Here is a 17492-nt window from a genome sequence, read left to right on the forward strand (position 1 = left end):
GTCTGAACTGGAGTCTGAAGGACAACTTTGCAGGTTGAAGGAAAAATTCACCACTGTTAGGTTAGGAATTCATTAACATTCTCTTCAATTCTTTTATCTTCAGGATCAGATAACCATTTGATTTCTTCTGGCTATTTCTCTTTCACAGAAATGAAAAAGAAAGAGAAATATATTTCAAAAGGAAGAACACCAAAAAGAAAAGACAACATATCCATGTTTTTCATTGTTAAACTCCCATTTCCCAAAGGCCCTTTAAACCCCTGGTAAGAAGCAATAATGGTAAAAATGGAAGATCCCAACCTCTCTGGAAAACAGTCTGGTAATTTCTTATACTTATATTCGTATGTAAATGTAATGGCGCCTGGGTGGCTCAGTCAGTTAAGTGTCTGACTTCAGCTCAGGTCATGATCTCACTGTTGGTGGGTTTGAGTCCCGCATCGGTCTCTATGCTGACAGCTCGGAGCCTGGAGCCTGCTGTAGATTCTGTGTCTCCCTCTCTCTCTGCCCCTCCCCCACTTGCACTCCATCTCTCTCTGTTTCTTGAAAATAAATAAATGTTAAAAATTTTTTTAAAAATGTAAAATACCATTTAACCCAGGATTTTCACTCCCAGGTATTTACCCAGGAGAAATGAAAACATACACCCTCACTTAAATATGAATATGAATTAAATATGAATATCCTTAGCAGTACTGTTCTTAGTAGTCCTGGACTGAAAAAACCTGGTACTCATCAATAGTAGAATAGATAAATTGTGGTGTATTCATTTAGTGGAATACTATACAGCAGATAAAAATAAGTAATCTACTGCTATATGTAATAACATGGATACATTTCTGAAACACATTTAAAAGTCAGATGCAAATGAGTACATACCATATGATTCCATTTATATGAAATTCTATAAAAGGCAAAAAAAAAAAAAACCCACACCAATCTGTAGTAACAGAAAACAGATCAGTGATTACTAAGAGCCAGAAGGAAAGGGGGGACTGACTGCAAAGTGGCATTAGAGAAACTTTCAGGGTTATAAAAATGTTTTATATCTTGATTGTGGTGGCAGTTACACAGAAATATGTGTTTTCCAAAATTCATTGAACAGTACATTTGAAATGGGTATATTTCATAATATATAAATTCTACCTACATGAAATTGACCCCCCCTTTTTTTTTTAATAAAATGAAGGTGGAAGAAGTTGGTTTCTAAATAAGAGTGCTGAACCCTGCTCCAAATTTGATTAAGAGTCAAAGTTTCATGGCAATCTTGCTGCAGGGAAAGGAACTATATATATCAGGCTAATCCAAGGACTTACTTTGGCAGGGGAGGGGGGGGACGTTTTATGGGAAAAGAAATGGTTAGGTAATTTTTGTTAGACTAGATACCAAGTGAAAGAAACGTCTAATTAAAGATCTTTAGAATCTTTACTGACAGTCAGCTGGGAGTCACCTGGAAGGATAAGTAACTGGCTTCTCAAACATGATCTTAATCCCATTGGAATGCATCAGAAAATTGCATCTGCATTGATCAGAAATGCCAATTTCTTCCTATGAGGGGGTTTGTGTATAATAACTCACAAAAAAGTCCAATTCCAGACAAAATTTGGTACAATTTTTTTTTCTTCCAAATATAAATTCACTAAGAAAAAAAAAAAGATGGAAGGAAAACATTTAAAAATGTTAAGTGCTGTGATTATTTCTCAGTGATGGGATTTTAAAGGACTTTAATTTTCTTCCTTGTCTCATTTTTAAGACATTTTCTAGTATATCAAACGTATCACTTTTATAGTTCCAATAATAAGAAGGAAATGCTTTTCACCATCAATTAAATAAAGAATTCCATTTCTTCATTATAACATGTTTGATTATGAAAAATAAAGTAAGCAATATGAAAGTGCTGGCCTGGGATCCCACGGAGGACAAGCCATGCTTTCTCAATGGCACTAAACTGAGGAATGAAGCAAGGTTAGGAAGGAAGATGAGGAATTCCTTCCCTAGAGAAGGAAAAATGCCAGGAGATGAGTGGTGCCATGGCCACCATGGCCATCGGGGGAGGAGCAGAGACTGATTTGCTCCTGTCAGTTCTCCTCACATTTTTTGTTCCTGTAGTGGCCAAAGACAGACAGATAACAAAGGTCCACCTGACATACAACAGCTTGCCCTGTGCCCCCGTCCATGAGCTTATGAGCTGGACTGAAACTCCTAGTTTTGTAAACATAGACCCAGGATTTGAAGTCTACATAGCTGACCCCTATGATGGGTCAAACTCGTATCTGCATTGAAATACCTATGCCCATTGAAAGAAAAAACAACTTGAAGGAATCTGGAGTAATGTGCTTTTCATCAGGTGCCCTACCTACTGCATCTTCCAAGACCAAATTAGGATGCATCTTTCTAAGTCAGCCAGCTCCTCATGCTGCAGTGTAGGGTATCTGTTGTGGAGATGAGGAAAAGAGAGAACTCAAAGGCAATTTGCAGATTTTGTACATGAGCCACTGAGTAAATGAGAATATCAATTGAAATGGTGAATTCTGGGGGAAGGAGCAGGCTTGGGGGTGGAGATGGGGAGATAGAAACTAAGGGTTCTGTGTTGGGCACATTATGAAATGCTTTATTGGGTGTTACAGTGAACATACCAAGTCAGGAGTTTGGAGTTTAGGTGCAGTTCAGGCTGGAGATTTGGGAGACATGATACTTAAGGCACCAGACAGAATAAAATCATCTATGGGGAAAAAGGGCTGATAACCAAGCACTGGGACCACCAACGTTCAGTGGCCAGGAAGAGAAGAGAAACCATAAAAGGATACTGAGAAGGAAACCAGGGAGGTATGAGGAAAACCAAAAGCATTAAGTGTCTCAGAATCCAAGTGAAGAAAGTCTTTAATTCTAAATCTTCAACAACTCCAGTTTCTTATCTTTCAACAATCCTTTAAGCAATGGCTGTACTATTTCAGCCCAACAACCTACCACTCCCACACCTAATGAAAAGATATTTACTAAGATTAAGTATTTGGACAGTGGCCCAACATCCTCCCAGCCACCTGTGTGGTTGATTTTTCCTGCTCTTGCCCAGAGAAAGGAGAGCCAAAAACAAGTCCCCTGGATAAGAGATTTATTCTCTGGCCTTTATGATATAAAATGAGCCATCCCCCTTTTATACCAGCATTGACTGCCATGAACTGAGTGTGAGTTTAATAGACATGTTCTCCCAGTGAAAGATAGTTCCAAAGAGCATTCTTCTAGGGGTGTACCAAAAAAAAAAAAAAAAAAAAAAAAAAAGCATTTCCTCTTTCCTTGCAGGCTCTGCACTGGTCTTGGTACCAAGAGGTAAACACACACACACACACACACACACACACACACACAAACCCAACTCAGAGCAAGGATTCAAAACACCGAGCAGCTCAGGAATTGATTTTAGGAGCGGAAGTATCAACGTTACCACCACCTAGCTCTTGCTAAGCCTTAGGCGTTGTAGCTAATCAGTTAGTAACATTGAAAGACTCCTTTTATGGAGGCTTCCCCACCATCAATGAACTCATTCTATATAAATATTTAGCCAGGCAATAAACTGGACAGCCTATATTACTCAACATCAGCCTCAAAAGACCCTCCCGATTTATATACACGGCATCTTGGTGGAGCAATACATTTTACACGCATGACATGGTCAGCGATAAATATACCAGGGTAGGTCAAAGCCTATTTGGTTCTCTGCTTTTAACTGTCTTGGGCTTTGTGTGTTTCTTTAATCAGTTGGATGATTTAGATAAACAACATGTATTAGTCTTTGTAAGTATAACATGCCTTGAACTTTCTCCAGATATTCATTCCCATTCATCATCGTAATAGTTGCTCCCCCTTGGCCATCATTAAGATTAGAAACGTCCTTGAACCATTTAATGATATTCCACAAGACTGGACAGACTTTTCATGCCTTGATGAATTGCGATCACTCAGCTTAGACCAATGAAATCGGATATCCTTTAATGTGCCTGATGACTTTAAGGAGTTTAGGGAAAGCAGTGCTCAGGAATCAAAATGGCTTCAGAGAATAACCATTCATTTGAGGGAAGATGCATGATTTCAGTAAAAATTGATTAATGAGTTAATATCTAATCTGATAGCTAACTGTAATATATATTATTTCTCTGTTCATACTGCTAAATATGGTTTTATCTACAAGTGTCCATTTATTATAGAACTCACTAGAAGAAGGTATGATACAATTTTTCTAAAGCATAAGTTGGAGTGTTAAACAAGGTTCTTTCAAGAAAATGACTTTTATATGTTCATACTGCTGATGAGGAAAACAATATAAAGACAAGTCTGGGCTAGAATGTGTTTAACTACCTTGGAGCTGAGAAAGACTAGTTGCCTCTATTTTATGGGCCTTTGCAGCTCCAGATGGTCACCATGGGAATGATGTGGCCCCCCCAAATGTCTGTGCGACTTGGCAATTTGTCCCATAAATATCTTTAATATCCTCACAGATCTTTGTATTCCACTAACTCTGAAACCATTGACATCACTATGGTTTAGAGGTGGCTAACAATATTGGCATATTTAAGTCATCTTTAAGTTCCTCTGCAGGCTATGATCTGAGACAACAGGGTTAAGAACAGGACGTGAGTGTATAATGGAGAGAATACTGTGCTTGGGTCAAAGAACCCTGGCTCTCTCACTGGCAATTTGATAAAATTGCTTACAGGAGCATCAGTTTCTTCCTTTACTCATCAATTATTTATTAAACATCTACAACATGCCAGGTGCTGTTCTTGGGATACACGAGAGAGTGTAACAGAACGTGGGACTCACATTCCATTCTTAGACTTAACCAATATAACTTTCTCTCTTCCAGAGTTGTTTTATGGGTCAAATAAGTTATCATAAGCAAAAGCATTTTATAATGTGCTTCTCTCCTAGAAGCAAATCCTGAGATAAGAATATGAGTGCAAGGGCTTTATTTGGGAGGTACAGGAAACACTGATAGTGGGGATAGGAGATGAGAAAGGGGAAGACAGCCAATAAAAGATGCATTAGCAAGGCAGTCACCACTGTGGGAAACTGGAAACACCAAAGGGAAATTCTGGGAAATGGTGCAAACACTAGCCCCAGTGATATCCCACTCCAGAGGTAAAGGAGTTGGGGTATTTGTATACCAACTCCTGAGAATCATGAGTTGAGGGCTAGTCCAGGAGATGTTAATGCCCTGGTCCTTCTGGCATGCCACAGGCAGAGCTGTCTTCTGTGATTTTGGAGAGAACTCCCAGCACAGAGATACAGAGTATGGTAATTAGAGTATGGCAACTGGAAATCAGCTGGATCACACTGGAAATGGTAATGGAAATGGAGGAGGATTGTCAGATACAGATGAGTAAAGAACGAACCTATTATCCTCATTACTCTACTGGTCAGATGGGACTGTCTGTCCCCAACCATGTGCCCCAATTTTTAACAACTACCTTCAGGCTAGCTTGTAGTACATTAGTAACTCTTCTTATTAACTAGCTAAATGTGGAAATGGTGCAGACTTAAGTTTCTCAAATTGGAGTTTGTGAGTCCATATAGATGTAGCCTCCATAGAACCCATGAATTCAATGAATTTATAACTTAAGAATTTTTCATTTTGATGATAAACTAAAATGAATTAATACAAACATATTCAGGGATCACCTTGCAACTAATTCATGCCAGGCAATTTCATTTGCATTTGTATCTGGGGTTGTAGTAATGTTGATGCCAAATGAAGATTATAGGTGGCTGGAAAAGAATAAGTGACAGAACCAAGTCACGATCAGTAATAAGCTATGCTGAAAACAAAATAGCCTCTGTGGTATTATCTTTACATTCAGGGTTGAGCAGAGGTGGTGCATGGATTAGTCTCTCTACGCACCAACATTTGCCAGCAGTAAATGTAGTACTAAACCCTCAATTAAGGAATTTTTCATTAAATGGCTATATCACAATTTCCCAGGGTATCTATTAAGTGGATTGGATAGAAAAATAATGGGTATGTAGTTAAAAAACAGGTTCATTATCAAAAAAGAAGTATAATGCCAATCATGTTAGCAACTCAAATGATGGCTGTCAAGTTTAAAATCAAAGAATCAAGTCAGCTAGTGAAATACTCAGTTTCCAAATAAAGGCTTCTATAATAAAAATCAGGACTTCTGCTTCTGAAGATGCAGTAGAGGCATTTTCCCTTATTCCTTCCTACTACTAAGTGCAGTTAAAAACATGGGGCATTATACACAAAACAAACATGAGAAAAGTTGGACAGGTGGAGAAAAGAAGGCAGGCCAGTCTGGGACCATGAGTCCTAAGGAACATGGTCATGAGTTCCCTGAGAGTTCATTTTTGCCTCATCTATCCCAGACTGGTTAGTGGAGGAGCCAGCAACCCAGAAATACCAATGGACACAGACAAAAGAGCCCCAGGAAAAGTCTGCTCTCTCAGGCCAACAGACCAAGAAAGGGCAATCTAGCAGAACAGAAAACTTTTAGACAATAATGGCTCTACTTTCAGCCAAATACCACAGTAAATAAAAAGGCTGCAACCCCAGCCCCACCCCCTCCAGTGAAAGTCACAGAGAGAGCCTAGACTTCCATCCTCATTAAGCTGTTACAAGCATCCTAACGCCCCCCCCCCACCAACTCTTCCAAGTGGTGTCTAAGAAGGCTGAGGGGGAATAGAAACTTTCATCTCCTCCAAGGAGTAAAGAGCCTCTTCCCCCCCTCCCCACAGTGGGCAGGATGTCAGCAAAAGGCCTTGTGGGAGCCTGAATTCCCACCTCCACAGGCGGTAATGAGGAGCCACTCCCCTATGGGTATCTAAGCAGCTAAGTGGAGAGTCCAGGCTTCTCTACTTCCATCTGGCAAGTAACAAGGGAGCACCCCCCTTCTCCCACCAAAGTGGCATCAGAGGAGATCTGCTAAAATTTTAAATTTAAGATTTAAGTGAGATCCAGAGACTCATAAAATGATAACCAAAATATCCAGGTTTCAGTGAAATGCCACTCATACCAAGAACCAGGAAGATCTCAACTTGAATGACAAAAGACAGTCAACAGATGCCCAAGATGTTGGAATTATCTGATAAGGAATTTAAAGCAGCCATTATAAAAATGCTTTGACAAGCAATTATGAACATGCTTGACATAAATGAATAAAAAAAATAGAAAGCCTCAGCAAAGAAATTTGAGATACAAAGAAAAATCACATGGAAATTTTAAGATGGAAAAACCCAATAACCAAAATAAAATCAAATAATGATTTAAGGTAAAATAATAACAAAACAATGTAATATAGCCATCATATAATTGTTAATATAAACTTTGATTTTGGATATTGTTGTATTCACTTGGAAATCTACCTGGATTTATAATTGTAAAAGAGCTCTACACACAAGAAGTTTACACTTAGTTTTTATACTTGCTTTTTAAAAGTTTATTTATTTGGGGGGGGGGGGGGGGAGAGAGGAGAGAGAGAGTCTCAAGCTGATGGCACACAGCCCGATGCAGGACTTGATCCCACAACCATGAGGTCATGACCTGAGCCAAAATCAAGAGCCGGACTCTTAAGTGACTGAACCACCCAGGCACCCCATATATGTTTAAGTTCTAACCTTCAGTATCTCAGAATGTGTCTTTTTTGAGACAGGGCCTTTAAAGAGCTAATTAAGGTAACATGAGGTCATATGCGTGGGGCTTAATCCAATATGACTGGTGTCCTTATGAGAAGAGGAGCTTAGGACACAGACATGCACAGAGGAAGGACAATGTCCAAACAAAACAGATAGGGATGGCCATGTAAAGCCAGAGAGAGAGGCTTCAGAAGAAATCAATCCCATCAACAACTGGATCTCAGACTTCTGGTCTCCAGAACTGTGAGGAAAATAAATTTCATAGCCACCCAGGCTGTGGTACTTTGCTATGGCAGCCCAAGCACATAGTAATACATAATGCAATTGGAAATGCAATCATTTAATAGACTTTTAATGATATGAAAGAATTATTATAAAATGTTTTAGATGTAATACTATGGCTAAGTTATTGTGGTTATGTTAAAAACACCTTAATTTTTAATAATGCAAGTGAAAAATGTTGGGAAAAACTGGAAATTATCAACCAGGAAAATGAAGAATTTGCTAGGGTATGATATTCTTTTCCAGTATTTTTTTTCCTAAATTATATCCTAAATTGTTTTCTATTTTTTAACAACTTATTGAGATATAACTTATATCATCATACAATTCACCCATTTAAAGTATACAGTTCAATGGCTTTTACTATATTCAGAGTGATGCATTCAGCACCATAATTAATTTAAGCACATCATTAATTAATCCTCAAGGAAACCCTACACTTTTTACTTATCACCACTTAACTTTCCCTGTCCCTCATCCCTCCCACCTCTAGGAAACTACTAATCTATAGGTTCTGTTTCTAGAGATTTATCTACACTGGGCATTTCAAATAAATGGGATCACACAACATGTAGTCCTTTGTGACTGGCTTCTTTTGTGTAGCATGTTTTCAAAGTTCATTCATGTTGTAGTATTTATCAGTATTGTATTGTTTTTATTGCCAAATAATATTCCATTATATTGCTATAATGTAGTATTATATACTAAATTATATTACTAAAAAGTAGTATTATATACTACATTTTGTTTATCAGTTGGGGAACTTTAGGGTTGTTTCCACTTTGTGGCTATTATGCTGCTATGAACATTCATGTACAAGTTTTTGTGTGACATGTTTTCATTTCTCCTGGGTATGTACCTAGGAGGGGAAAAACTCAGTGTTTAACTATTTGAGGAGAGCCTCCTGACTGTCTCAAAGTGTCTGCACCTCGTAGAATAAGTTGAGAAGTGTCTCCTCCTCTTCTGTATTTTGGAAAAATTTGTGTAGAACTGGTAATAATTATTTAAATGTTTGGTAGAATTAACCAGCACACCATCTAGTTCTGGACTTTCTTCCTGGGAAGACTTTTGATTAACAACTTAATCTCTTGTTATAAATCTATTTGGATTTTCTAGTTCTTTTTGAGTCAGTTGTGGTGGTCTGTATCTTTCTAAGAATTTGCCTCTACCTCTCCTTGGAAAGCACTTTCCAGATGGATCCACATAGCTTACTCGTCCCTCATCTTCAACTCTTTGCTTAAATGTTATCTTCTCAATGAGCACCCTCCTTACCACTCTCCCGTCAGCACTCTGCGTCCCCTTTCTGCTTCATTTTTTCCTCTGGAACTCAACCCTTTCTAATCTACCATATAACTGACACATTTGTTTAGAGGTTTGGGGCAGAGGAGCACCATGATGAGACTCCTTCTGCTGCCAAGTGGACTAGTAACTCTGGATGCAGGGAGGCCAGTGAGGACCTTGTTGTAATTTCTCAGGTAAGAGATGATCTGGATGGTAGCAGTGGAGAGGGGGAGAAGTGATTGGATTTAGGACACATTTTAAAGGAGGGCCAATAGCATTTACTAACAGACTGTTTGTTTCTTTTATGCTTTTTTGAATTTAAATTTTAGCTAACATACAGTGCAATATTGGTTTCAGGAGAATTCTATGACTCGTCACTTACATACAACACCCGGTGCTCATCACAAGTGCCCTCCTCTTTTTTTTTTTTTTTAGTTTTTTTAATGTTTATTGAGAGACAGAGAGCATGAGCAGGGAAGGGGCAGAGAGAGACGAAGACACAGAATCCGAAGCAGGCTCCAGGCTCTGAGCTGTAAACACAGAGCCCAACGCTGGGCTCGAACTCAAGAACCGCGAGATCATGACCTGAGTTGAAGTCAGATGCTCAACTGACTGAGCCACCCAGGTGCCCCACAAGTGCCCTCCTTAATACCCATCACCCATCTAGCCCATCTCCCACCCAACTTCCTCCATCAACCTTCAGTTTGTTCTCTGTTGTGCAGAGTTTCTTGCAGTTGTAAAATAGGAGAAGTAGATTCAAAGATTTCAGGTTGATGGCCCCCAAAGACCCTTCCTTCTGTATTTATACAGTTATGCAGTCCCCTTTTGAATCTGGGGTGGGCCAGAGGGCTTGATTTAAGCAATAAATGTGGCAAAAGTAAGGCTGGGCCAGTTCTGACCTAACCTTAAAAAGGCCTGGTAGTTTTTGCTTTTATGCTCCTGGGAACCTTGAGCTGCCATATCTTATGGGAGAAGCAGCATGAAAAGACCATGTAGAGTGGTCACGAGCAGAGGGAAAGGCCCTGAGCCTGCATGTGGAAAAAAAGGAAGCTCATCCAGCCCAACCCCCAGTTCACACTCCTGCTGAATGCAGCACACCTATGACTACCAGCAAGTGCCACAGAGAAACCACTGAGAGAAGCCAAGCCACGTTGACAGAATTGTGAGAAAAAAAAATAGTTGTAAGATTTGGGGAGAATTGTTAGGCAACAATAGAAACATAAAAAGAGGACGCCAAGAATTTTGACCCAAGCACCCAAGAGGATGGAGTTACCATTAGCTAGATGGAAAAGACTGTTAGTTAACAGGTTTGGAGAAAAACGTGGGTGGACAGATTATAATCTTACTACTTATAAATGAAAAAGAACATATTTTTCTTCATATATTAGAACAAAATCTTCTTCCTGGATTTTCCAAGGCCAGAAAAAGCCATTTTAGGAGCACCTTTTTGGAGAGTGACATCAGTGATTAAGGGAACTGTTTAGCATTTTTTCCTTTCCAGCTTCTGAAGCTCTGTTGACAATCAGTGAAATCCCCATCAAGGCAGAGAAAAACCCAGTTTTTTCCAGTTTTGCCACTGTGGTTTCAGGGCTTCAGTGACTCTAGCATGTAAAGGAGAGACCACTGTGCTTGCTTTCTCTCCCGCCTTCCACAACTGGTCACGGTGAACCACCGCGGGCTTGGCTGACGGGCTTCTGGAAGCTGAGAGCAGAGTCTTGGAGGGAGGCTCTTGCCAGTTTTAGATTTAATCCTTCCTGTGGCCATACACTTCAGAGACAGCAGTATATGGGCAAAGAAAAACTGCCTGGTTAATCTGGTCAGCCTGTAGGTCTCTGATGATAGGCATCTGGGTTAATACCTTATGAATTTGAACCCAAATTAAGTGTTGGGGAAAAGTGGTGTATTCATTAAGAATTCCTAATGTCCCAGGGCAAATATTAATGTAAAAGGATTACTCTTATGCGGTCAACCTCCCATTCACTCACTCCCACCTATATAGCTCACCACGTTTACACACCCACATCTCCTTTCCCTGCTTAATCTGCATTTGGGGAAGGTTTAGAACATAGCTAAAGTAAAAGAAATTAATCATATTCACAGGGGCTCATTTTTTCTGGGCTTAATCTTTTCTTGGACTAGTGTTCCTGGGAGGGGGGCCCATAGTCCCCTTTTGGTCCTTCACCCCATGACTAACCACTGCAAGCTTAAGTTGGATAGGAGACTGGGCTTCATGGCACAAAGGGATTCACAATGTTGAGCAATTGTAGGGTTTATGTCAAAAAAAAAAAGTTGATTTTAATAAACATTTTAGTTAAACGTTAAAAGTTAATAGACATTTTAAGAAAAATGTTGGGAGGCATTTTTAAAAAAATTAACCACAAAATTATGTTGGGGATATCTAGGCTTGAGAGGTGCATTCTGAAAGTGGGTGCCATATGAAGTTGTTATGCATGGTCATGGTGGACATGTGTTCATGACATGGGAACACTGGCTACCATTGTTTCGGTCTCTTCAAATCTCTTAACTTCGTAACACACCTTTGGCTGTGGTCTCTTCCAAGTCCCATTAACACAATTCCAGTTTCTTTCTCTTAAGGAGTCCCTCAATCCTTGATGGAGAGCTGCTATTTAGCTTGTTTATTCCCTACCTCCTTAAAAGTATGCACTTGTCTCCTGTCGGGTGCCTGTCATCGCTGATTTGGCTATGAACTTCCTTCCACTTTTTTTTTTAATTTTAATGTTTTATTTATTTTTGAGAGAGAGAGAGAGAGAGACAGAGTATGAGTGGGGGAGGGGCAGAGAGAGAGGGAGACAGAATCCAAAGCAGGCTCCAGGCTCTGAGCTGTCAGCACAGAGCCTGACATGGGGCTCAAACTCAGGAAACGTGAGATAATGACCTGAGCCAAAGTCAGCACTTAATCAACTGAGCCTCCCAGGCTCTCTTCCTTCCAGTTTTGTGGCACATCCAGCCTTATCACTTGGAGAATATTCAATCAGATATTATGGATTAAAATGGTTCATCAGGAGCACAAGGCAGGAAGAGACTCCAGTGCAGGGCACAAGTAGACTGGTGAATTCATCCTCTCAATCAGAAGAGGGTATAAATGCCTCCTGGCCAAGAGTATGTAGAATGGATTGTTTCTTAGTTTCAAGTCCCCAAGAAGCAACCCTGAGACAGGGTGGCAAGTACAAACAGTTCATCTGGGAGATGACCCCATGAATCATAAAACAGGGGCACTAAGAAGGGAATAGGGAAGGGAAAAAAGTCAACACAAGGTGTATTAAGTCAACTGCCACAGGCGGCAACTGAAGCTTAATTTCTATGGAAAATCTCTCAAACAGTGTGAAACACACACCCAACTTATACCACCCAAGAAGCAAGGGAACTAGTATGCTTATACAACTTTCGTTCATCAACTGTGAGCTGCTTCTGGGCCGTGCTGATTCCCTGACACTACTGGCCTGCTGTGTGCAGGGACAGTGCAGTTTTCTATGGTTCCAGAACAAGTCCTGAGGCATAGAGGTGCAGATACTAGTCTTTACATGTTGTCTGGGGGCACTCTGCAATGGAGGATCAATGGGCAATGGCAATGGTCTGCCCTAGGACACCTGCTCAGCTGGCTTTCAAGGGAAAGTAAGACCTCACAGTGCTCATTGCAGGGATCTGTGCCCTGAGAAAACAGATGCTGACTGTATTGTTAGTCTGTTAGTACTGAGACAGATTTCCACAGAAGTCTTAGGATAAAATATATGTACTGAACATTAGCTGAACCAATAATAAATGAGGTAATTCTTATTAAGTCTGGACATCTTCCTATGACATTATTAAGTGAAAATGGCAGGTTATATAAACCCATTTTGGTGTTAAAAATACAGAAAATGTATGCATAAAAAGGTCATAAAGGGTACAAGATAAAGTGTTAACTGTTGTCTCTAGGGAAATGGAGTTATGAGTTTTGTTTTGTTTTGTTTTGTTTTTTTGCTTTCCTATTTTCTGATTTTTTTTTTTTTTGTAATGAGCATGAATTGCTTTTATAATAACAATGACCAGATTAAAAAAAAATCCACAGGGGTGCCTGGGTGGCTCAGTTGGTTAAGCATCAGACTCTTGATTTTGGCTCAGGTCATGATCTCACAGTTTATGAGTTTGAGCCCCACGTCGGGCTCCGCACTGGCAGTGAGGAGCCTGCTTGGGACTCTCAGTCTCTCCCTCTCTCTGCCCTCCCACCCCTCCATGCACCCTATCTCTCTCTCAAAAATAAGTAAACATTTAAAAAATCCACAATAATTTAATACAATCTCAAGACTCAAGAATAATTTCCGCACTTTTCTAAATCTTCCCTTCTTCACAGCCTCCTTTCCTCCCTCCCCCTCCTACCAGTGCTTCAAAACAGCCAAACTTTGCATATTTGCTGGTAACTACAATGCACCATCACCGCCTCTCAAACATGGGAGAAAGTGAGGAATTAGGCAAAAAAGACTTTTGAGCAGCCAACAAAGAGGTTCCTATAGCCATAAACTACAATTCATCCATTTTTGCTCACAGATAAGCACCACAGACTAGCATTTAGAATGGATTTATACATACATCGATATCGGACTTCAACTTCCTGTTTAGAAGCAGCAGTGAAAAGCTGAGAAAGGGTCTGCTCTGGGCAGACACACAGGAGGCAGGGAGGAGAGGCAGAGCTGACAAGCGAGAAGGACAGTCCTGGACAAGACCTTCATGCCTCATCAGACAGCATGGACACTCTAGGCTCCTTTAAGGTAGAGCACATGGCCTCCATCTCCTTGCCCTTCCAGAAGATTCCCATTTCCAAACCCAGAGCAGGATTGCAGTGATGGCCTTGAGGGATCCAGACCAGGCTTATTTGTACTCAAGAGAACCGAGCATCCAATGATCAGGTCTTAAAAGGAAATGGAATATAGGCAGACGGTAAGTTCATCCGTGTTAAAATACTGCTTCAGAATCTTGGTGATATAAACCAGACTAGGGAATGAAGTTACTTTCTTATCTGTTTCTTTCGACTCTTTCTACTTTTGTGTGAAATGAGGTTGATTTTATATCTGTCAATATCCTCCGGTTCTGGTATCTGCTCTTTAATATCTGATCTTTTCACTAAGGCACTTATACTGCCCATTACGTTTGTGCCTCAATGATTCTGAATATCACTTTTTTTCCCTCCTGGTTTGACAATATTCCTTAAATTTAAAAACAAACAAAAAAAAAAAAAAAGAAAGAAAGAAAGAAAAAAGAAATTGGAGAATGAAGCTTTAACAAACTGTTCTTGGAGGGGCTGTGCTCTTTTATACTGACCAGTTTTTAAAATCTTCATAAAAGGGTCTTTAACAAGCCCAAACTTTTAAATATGAGTAGAATAAAGTCAAAAGAAGATGAAAAGAAATGGCATTCCTGGTGAAATAGGTCAGATGATTTTCAGACTCCAAAGTGTCCTGATAGTTTTACGTGATCCAGTCCAGTTCCTCAAAAAACTCTGCCAACAGGTAACAGGTCTTTGAAAGCTTTTGAAGCCAAAGGCTCCCCACCAGCCAGCCCATCACTTACTAAGTTCTCAGCCTCATTAAGAATGAGAAACAGATATCATGGCACCAACCTGTCTACGAGAACACAGCGAGACAAATGTAATTGCCTGTACAAGGAATATAAATCAGCAACTCCCAAATCATTCATATTTACACCCACTCCATTTTGGTTGTCTTTCCTTTATAATTTGGCCATACATCGATGTCAAGTATATAATTTCATCTGGGGCTTTATCAGTTACCGCCCGAGCCATGATTATATGGTGCAGGGAACTTCCTCTCCCTGAGTGAGTCTATCTTTAGTATCTTCTTGATAGCCACTTCTTACACATAAAATCAAAAGAAAAGTCTTGGTTTTCTTATGTGGCTCCAGAATCACTAACTATAACATTTAGAAGCAATTTATCAGCTGAAACCATTGAGTTTTCAGCTGCCACTACAGTTTTTCAAACCAAAGCGGTCTTACTCCTTCCCTTTGTTAGTTTTTATCAACTCACAATAAACATTTTAGGGATTTTGATACTGGCCATTCAATCATGAGCTAAGTTCAACTTTCATCATGTTAGTGTCCAGGCCTAACTGCACAAAGACAGGTTTTGAACTATCAGAATCATAGCAACAAAGATAAAGGGATGATTTCTGGAAGAAGTAACTTTTTACAAACAAAATAAAAAATGGCTCTCCAATCTAGGATTCAAAAGATTAATTTATTAGTCTGAGAAGAGGAGTCACACACTGTACCCAGTAATATGCTTCTTTTATTTTTGTGCCTTTATCTTAAAAATATATTTAAACAGGAAACAAAGATAATATTGAATTTTCCCATAAATTTTGCTTTCTTATTTACAGTGTTACATTGTAAATAACATTCCATTATACACAAATTAGGGACTGTGCATTACTGTATGTTCTCTTTACATATTCTTTCATAATATAGTACATATAGCTCGAAGATATGCAGTATTTAAGCTTAGAAAAGCTTGAGGAAAGAAGTACAAACTTTATCAATAAGACTATTATTTAAAAAGGTTCTGACCTTAATTCTCTGCTAGATTGTTTCACTGAAACCATTCTTTGTTAAAGAAAAATGCCCCATATGAGGGATGAGAATAACAGTTTAAGTTACCACAGGATCCACTTAAACTGGTTAACAAATAAAACACTGTATCACTTATTACTGTTATTAAATGGAGCACTACCACTGTCAAATCATTTAAACAAGTAGATTTACTCTTCAGTTCGGACACATTACATCAACAACAGCTGGTACCTCTTTATGAAATCAAAAATGTTTCCTGCAACTCTAGGTTTTACTTGTAAACAGTAAAGCACACATTTTGTGAAGATGATTTAGTCATTCCCGGTCTTAGGTTACACAGTAAGGAGTTTCTATTTCATCAGGGGAGAAGCAAGCACACGCACTGCACACACACGCACATACACACGCACACTCAGTCCCGTCACCTGCCGAAGACCTGCATGTCACTAAGCGCTAACCACGGCAGCACTAGTGTCGCGAGCAGTGCACGAGGCTGCAACAGGAATTATAAAATGGCGAAGATAAAACATCCAAGTTCAGTTAAAAACCCCGAAAAGCTCAGGTTCTGAAATGCCTCTCAGACGCTTCATGCTCAGCCTGAGGGTCAGTTCACTGGGCTCTCCAGGCGGCAAACCCCACCTTCGATTGCCACGGACTGTCCTGCCACTGCACCGGGAGGGAGTCTTGAAATGTGAGTCTGCAGAGAGGGAGACAGGAGAGCGTTAGAAGTGCCAGCTGTGTCCTCCCATATGTGACAAGGATGGAGGAAATACTGGAGTGACACAGCCTCTCTTTGCTTCTCAGTATCTACAGAACATGAGGGTGGTAACCTTTAAGTGCAGAGAGATCTTGTTTGTTCAAATCCTGCAGGGAATGTTTACTGAGCAACTACTATATGCTAAGCATAGCACTAGCAACTAGAGATACAGATTGAACAAGAACTTAGAATTTCATCGTATTCAAAATAGTCATGGTTTTAACGCCAACTATATTAAGTATATTCTAGTTCCTCTGAAAACTAGTAATTTATATACATTTTGTCTTCTGAACATTCAAAGCAACTGAGAATACCCGATTCATGTTTATATTTTATTCCCTAAAGGATTTGAATAGCTTGCAAAAATTCAGACAATTCAACAACCTAAAAAGTGAGGTGATGAGAGAAAAGAAAAATAAGAGCTTATAAAATAAGGTAAAGACAGGCATGGGATTACCACGCAATTCTAGCCTGAGTTCTGTACCTGTGCTAGAGGCAGACTGTTGCCCTGTCTCTCAGCATCCTCATTCCACGACCAGATAGGTGGTTCCTGTGTGTGTTCACAGCCTCACAACAAACCAACTGCTCAGAGGAGAACTCCTGTTCCTGGTACGAGGTCTGGGAACTATTTCTCTTACAGGGCTTCATACACACTGGGTACCATGTTTTGTGGGTGAGTAAAGACATCAGTGTACAACAAGGAGTTTTGTAGGGCTGAGTATTAACATCACTCAAAGGAGGCTGGCCCTGAGCAGAAGATAGTAAAAGCTGTTCCATAAAGGGTCAGGATGATGTCAGCCAGGAATTCCTTTTTTTTTTTTTTTTTTTTTGACCGTCTGGCTTAATCCAGGGATAGATAAATGTCGGGAGTTTCTAAGAAGAACAGAAGGACTGCATATCCCTTTAGGTAATCCTCTCTAATTCTGCTACTCTAAACAAGTTTTTCCTA

At 39.8% G+C, this 17492-nt stretch overlaps 1 protein-coding gene across 3 annotated transcripts in view; it reads right to left on the reverse strand.

Annotated features, from left to right (window-relative positions):
• TASP1 (taspase 1) overlaps positions 1 to 17492 on the reverse strand; it is a 309206-nt gene that overhangs the window by 19297 nt on the left and 272417 nt on the right. The window contains exon 14 of one of the 3 annotated variants that reach the window (XM_049651146.1): positions 14314 to 16483. The exons of the other annotated variants lie outside the window; for them this stretch is intronic. Coding sequence (XP_049507103.1) covers positions 16391 to 16483 — 93 coding nt within the window. The 3' untranslated portion in view covers positions 14314 to 16390. Of the gene's footprint in view, positions 1 to 14313; positions 16484 to 17492 lie in introns of those variants that run through there. 3 annotated transcript variants of the gene reach the window in all.

This window comes from Panthera uncia, assembly GCF_023721935.1.
Source record: "Panthera uncia isolate 11264 chromosome A3 unlocalized genomic scaffold, Puncia_PCG_1.0 HiC_scaffold_11, whole genome shotgun sequence".
Classification (NCBI taxonomy): Eukaryota; Metazoa; Chordata; class Mammalia; order Carnivora; family Felidae; genus Panthera; species Panthera uncia.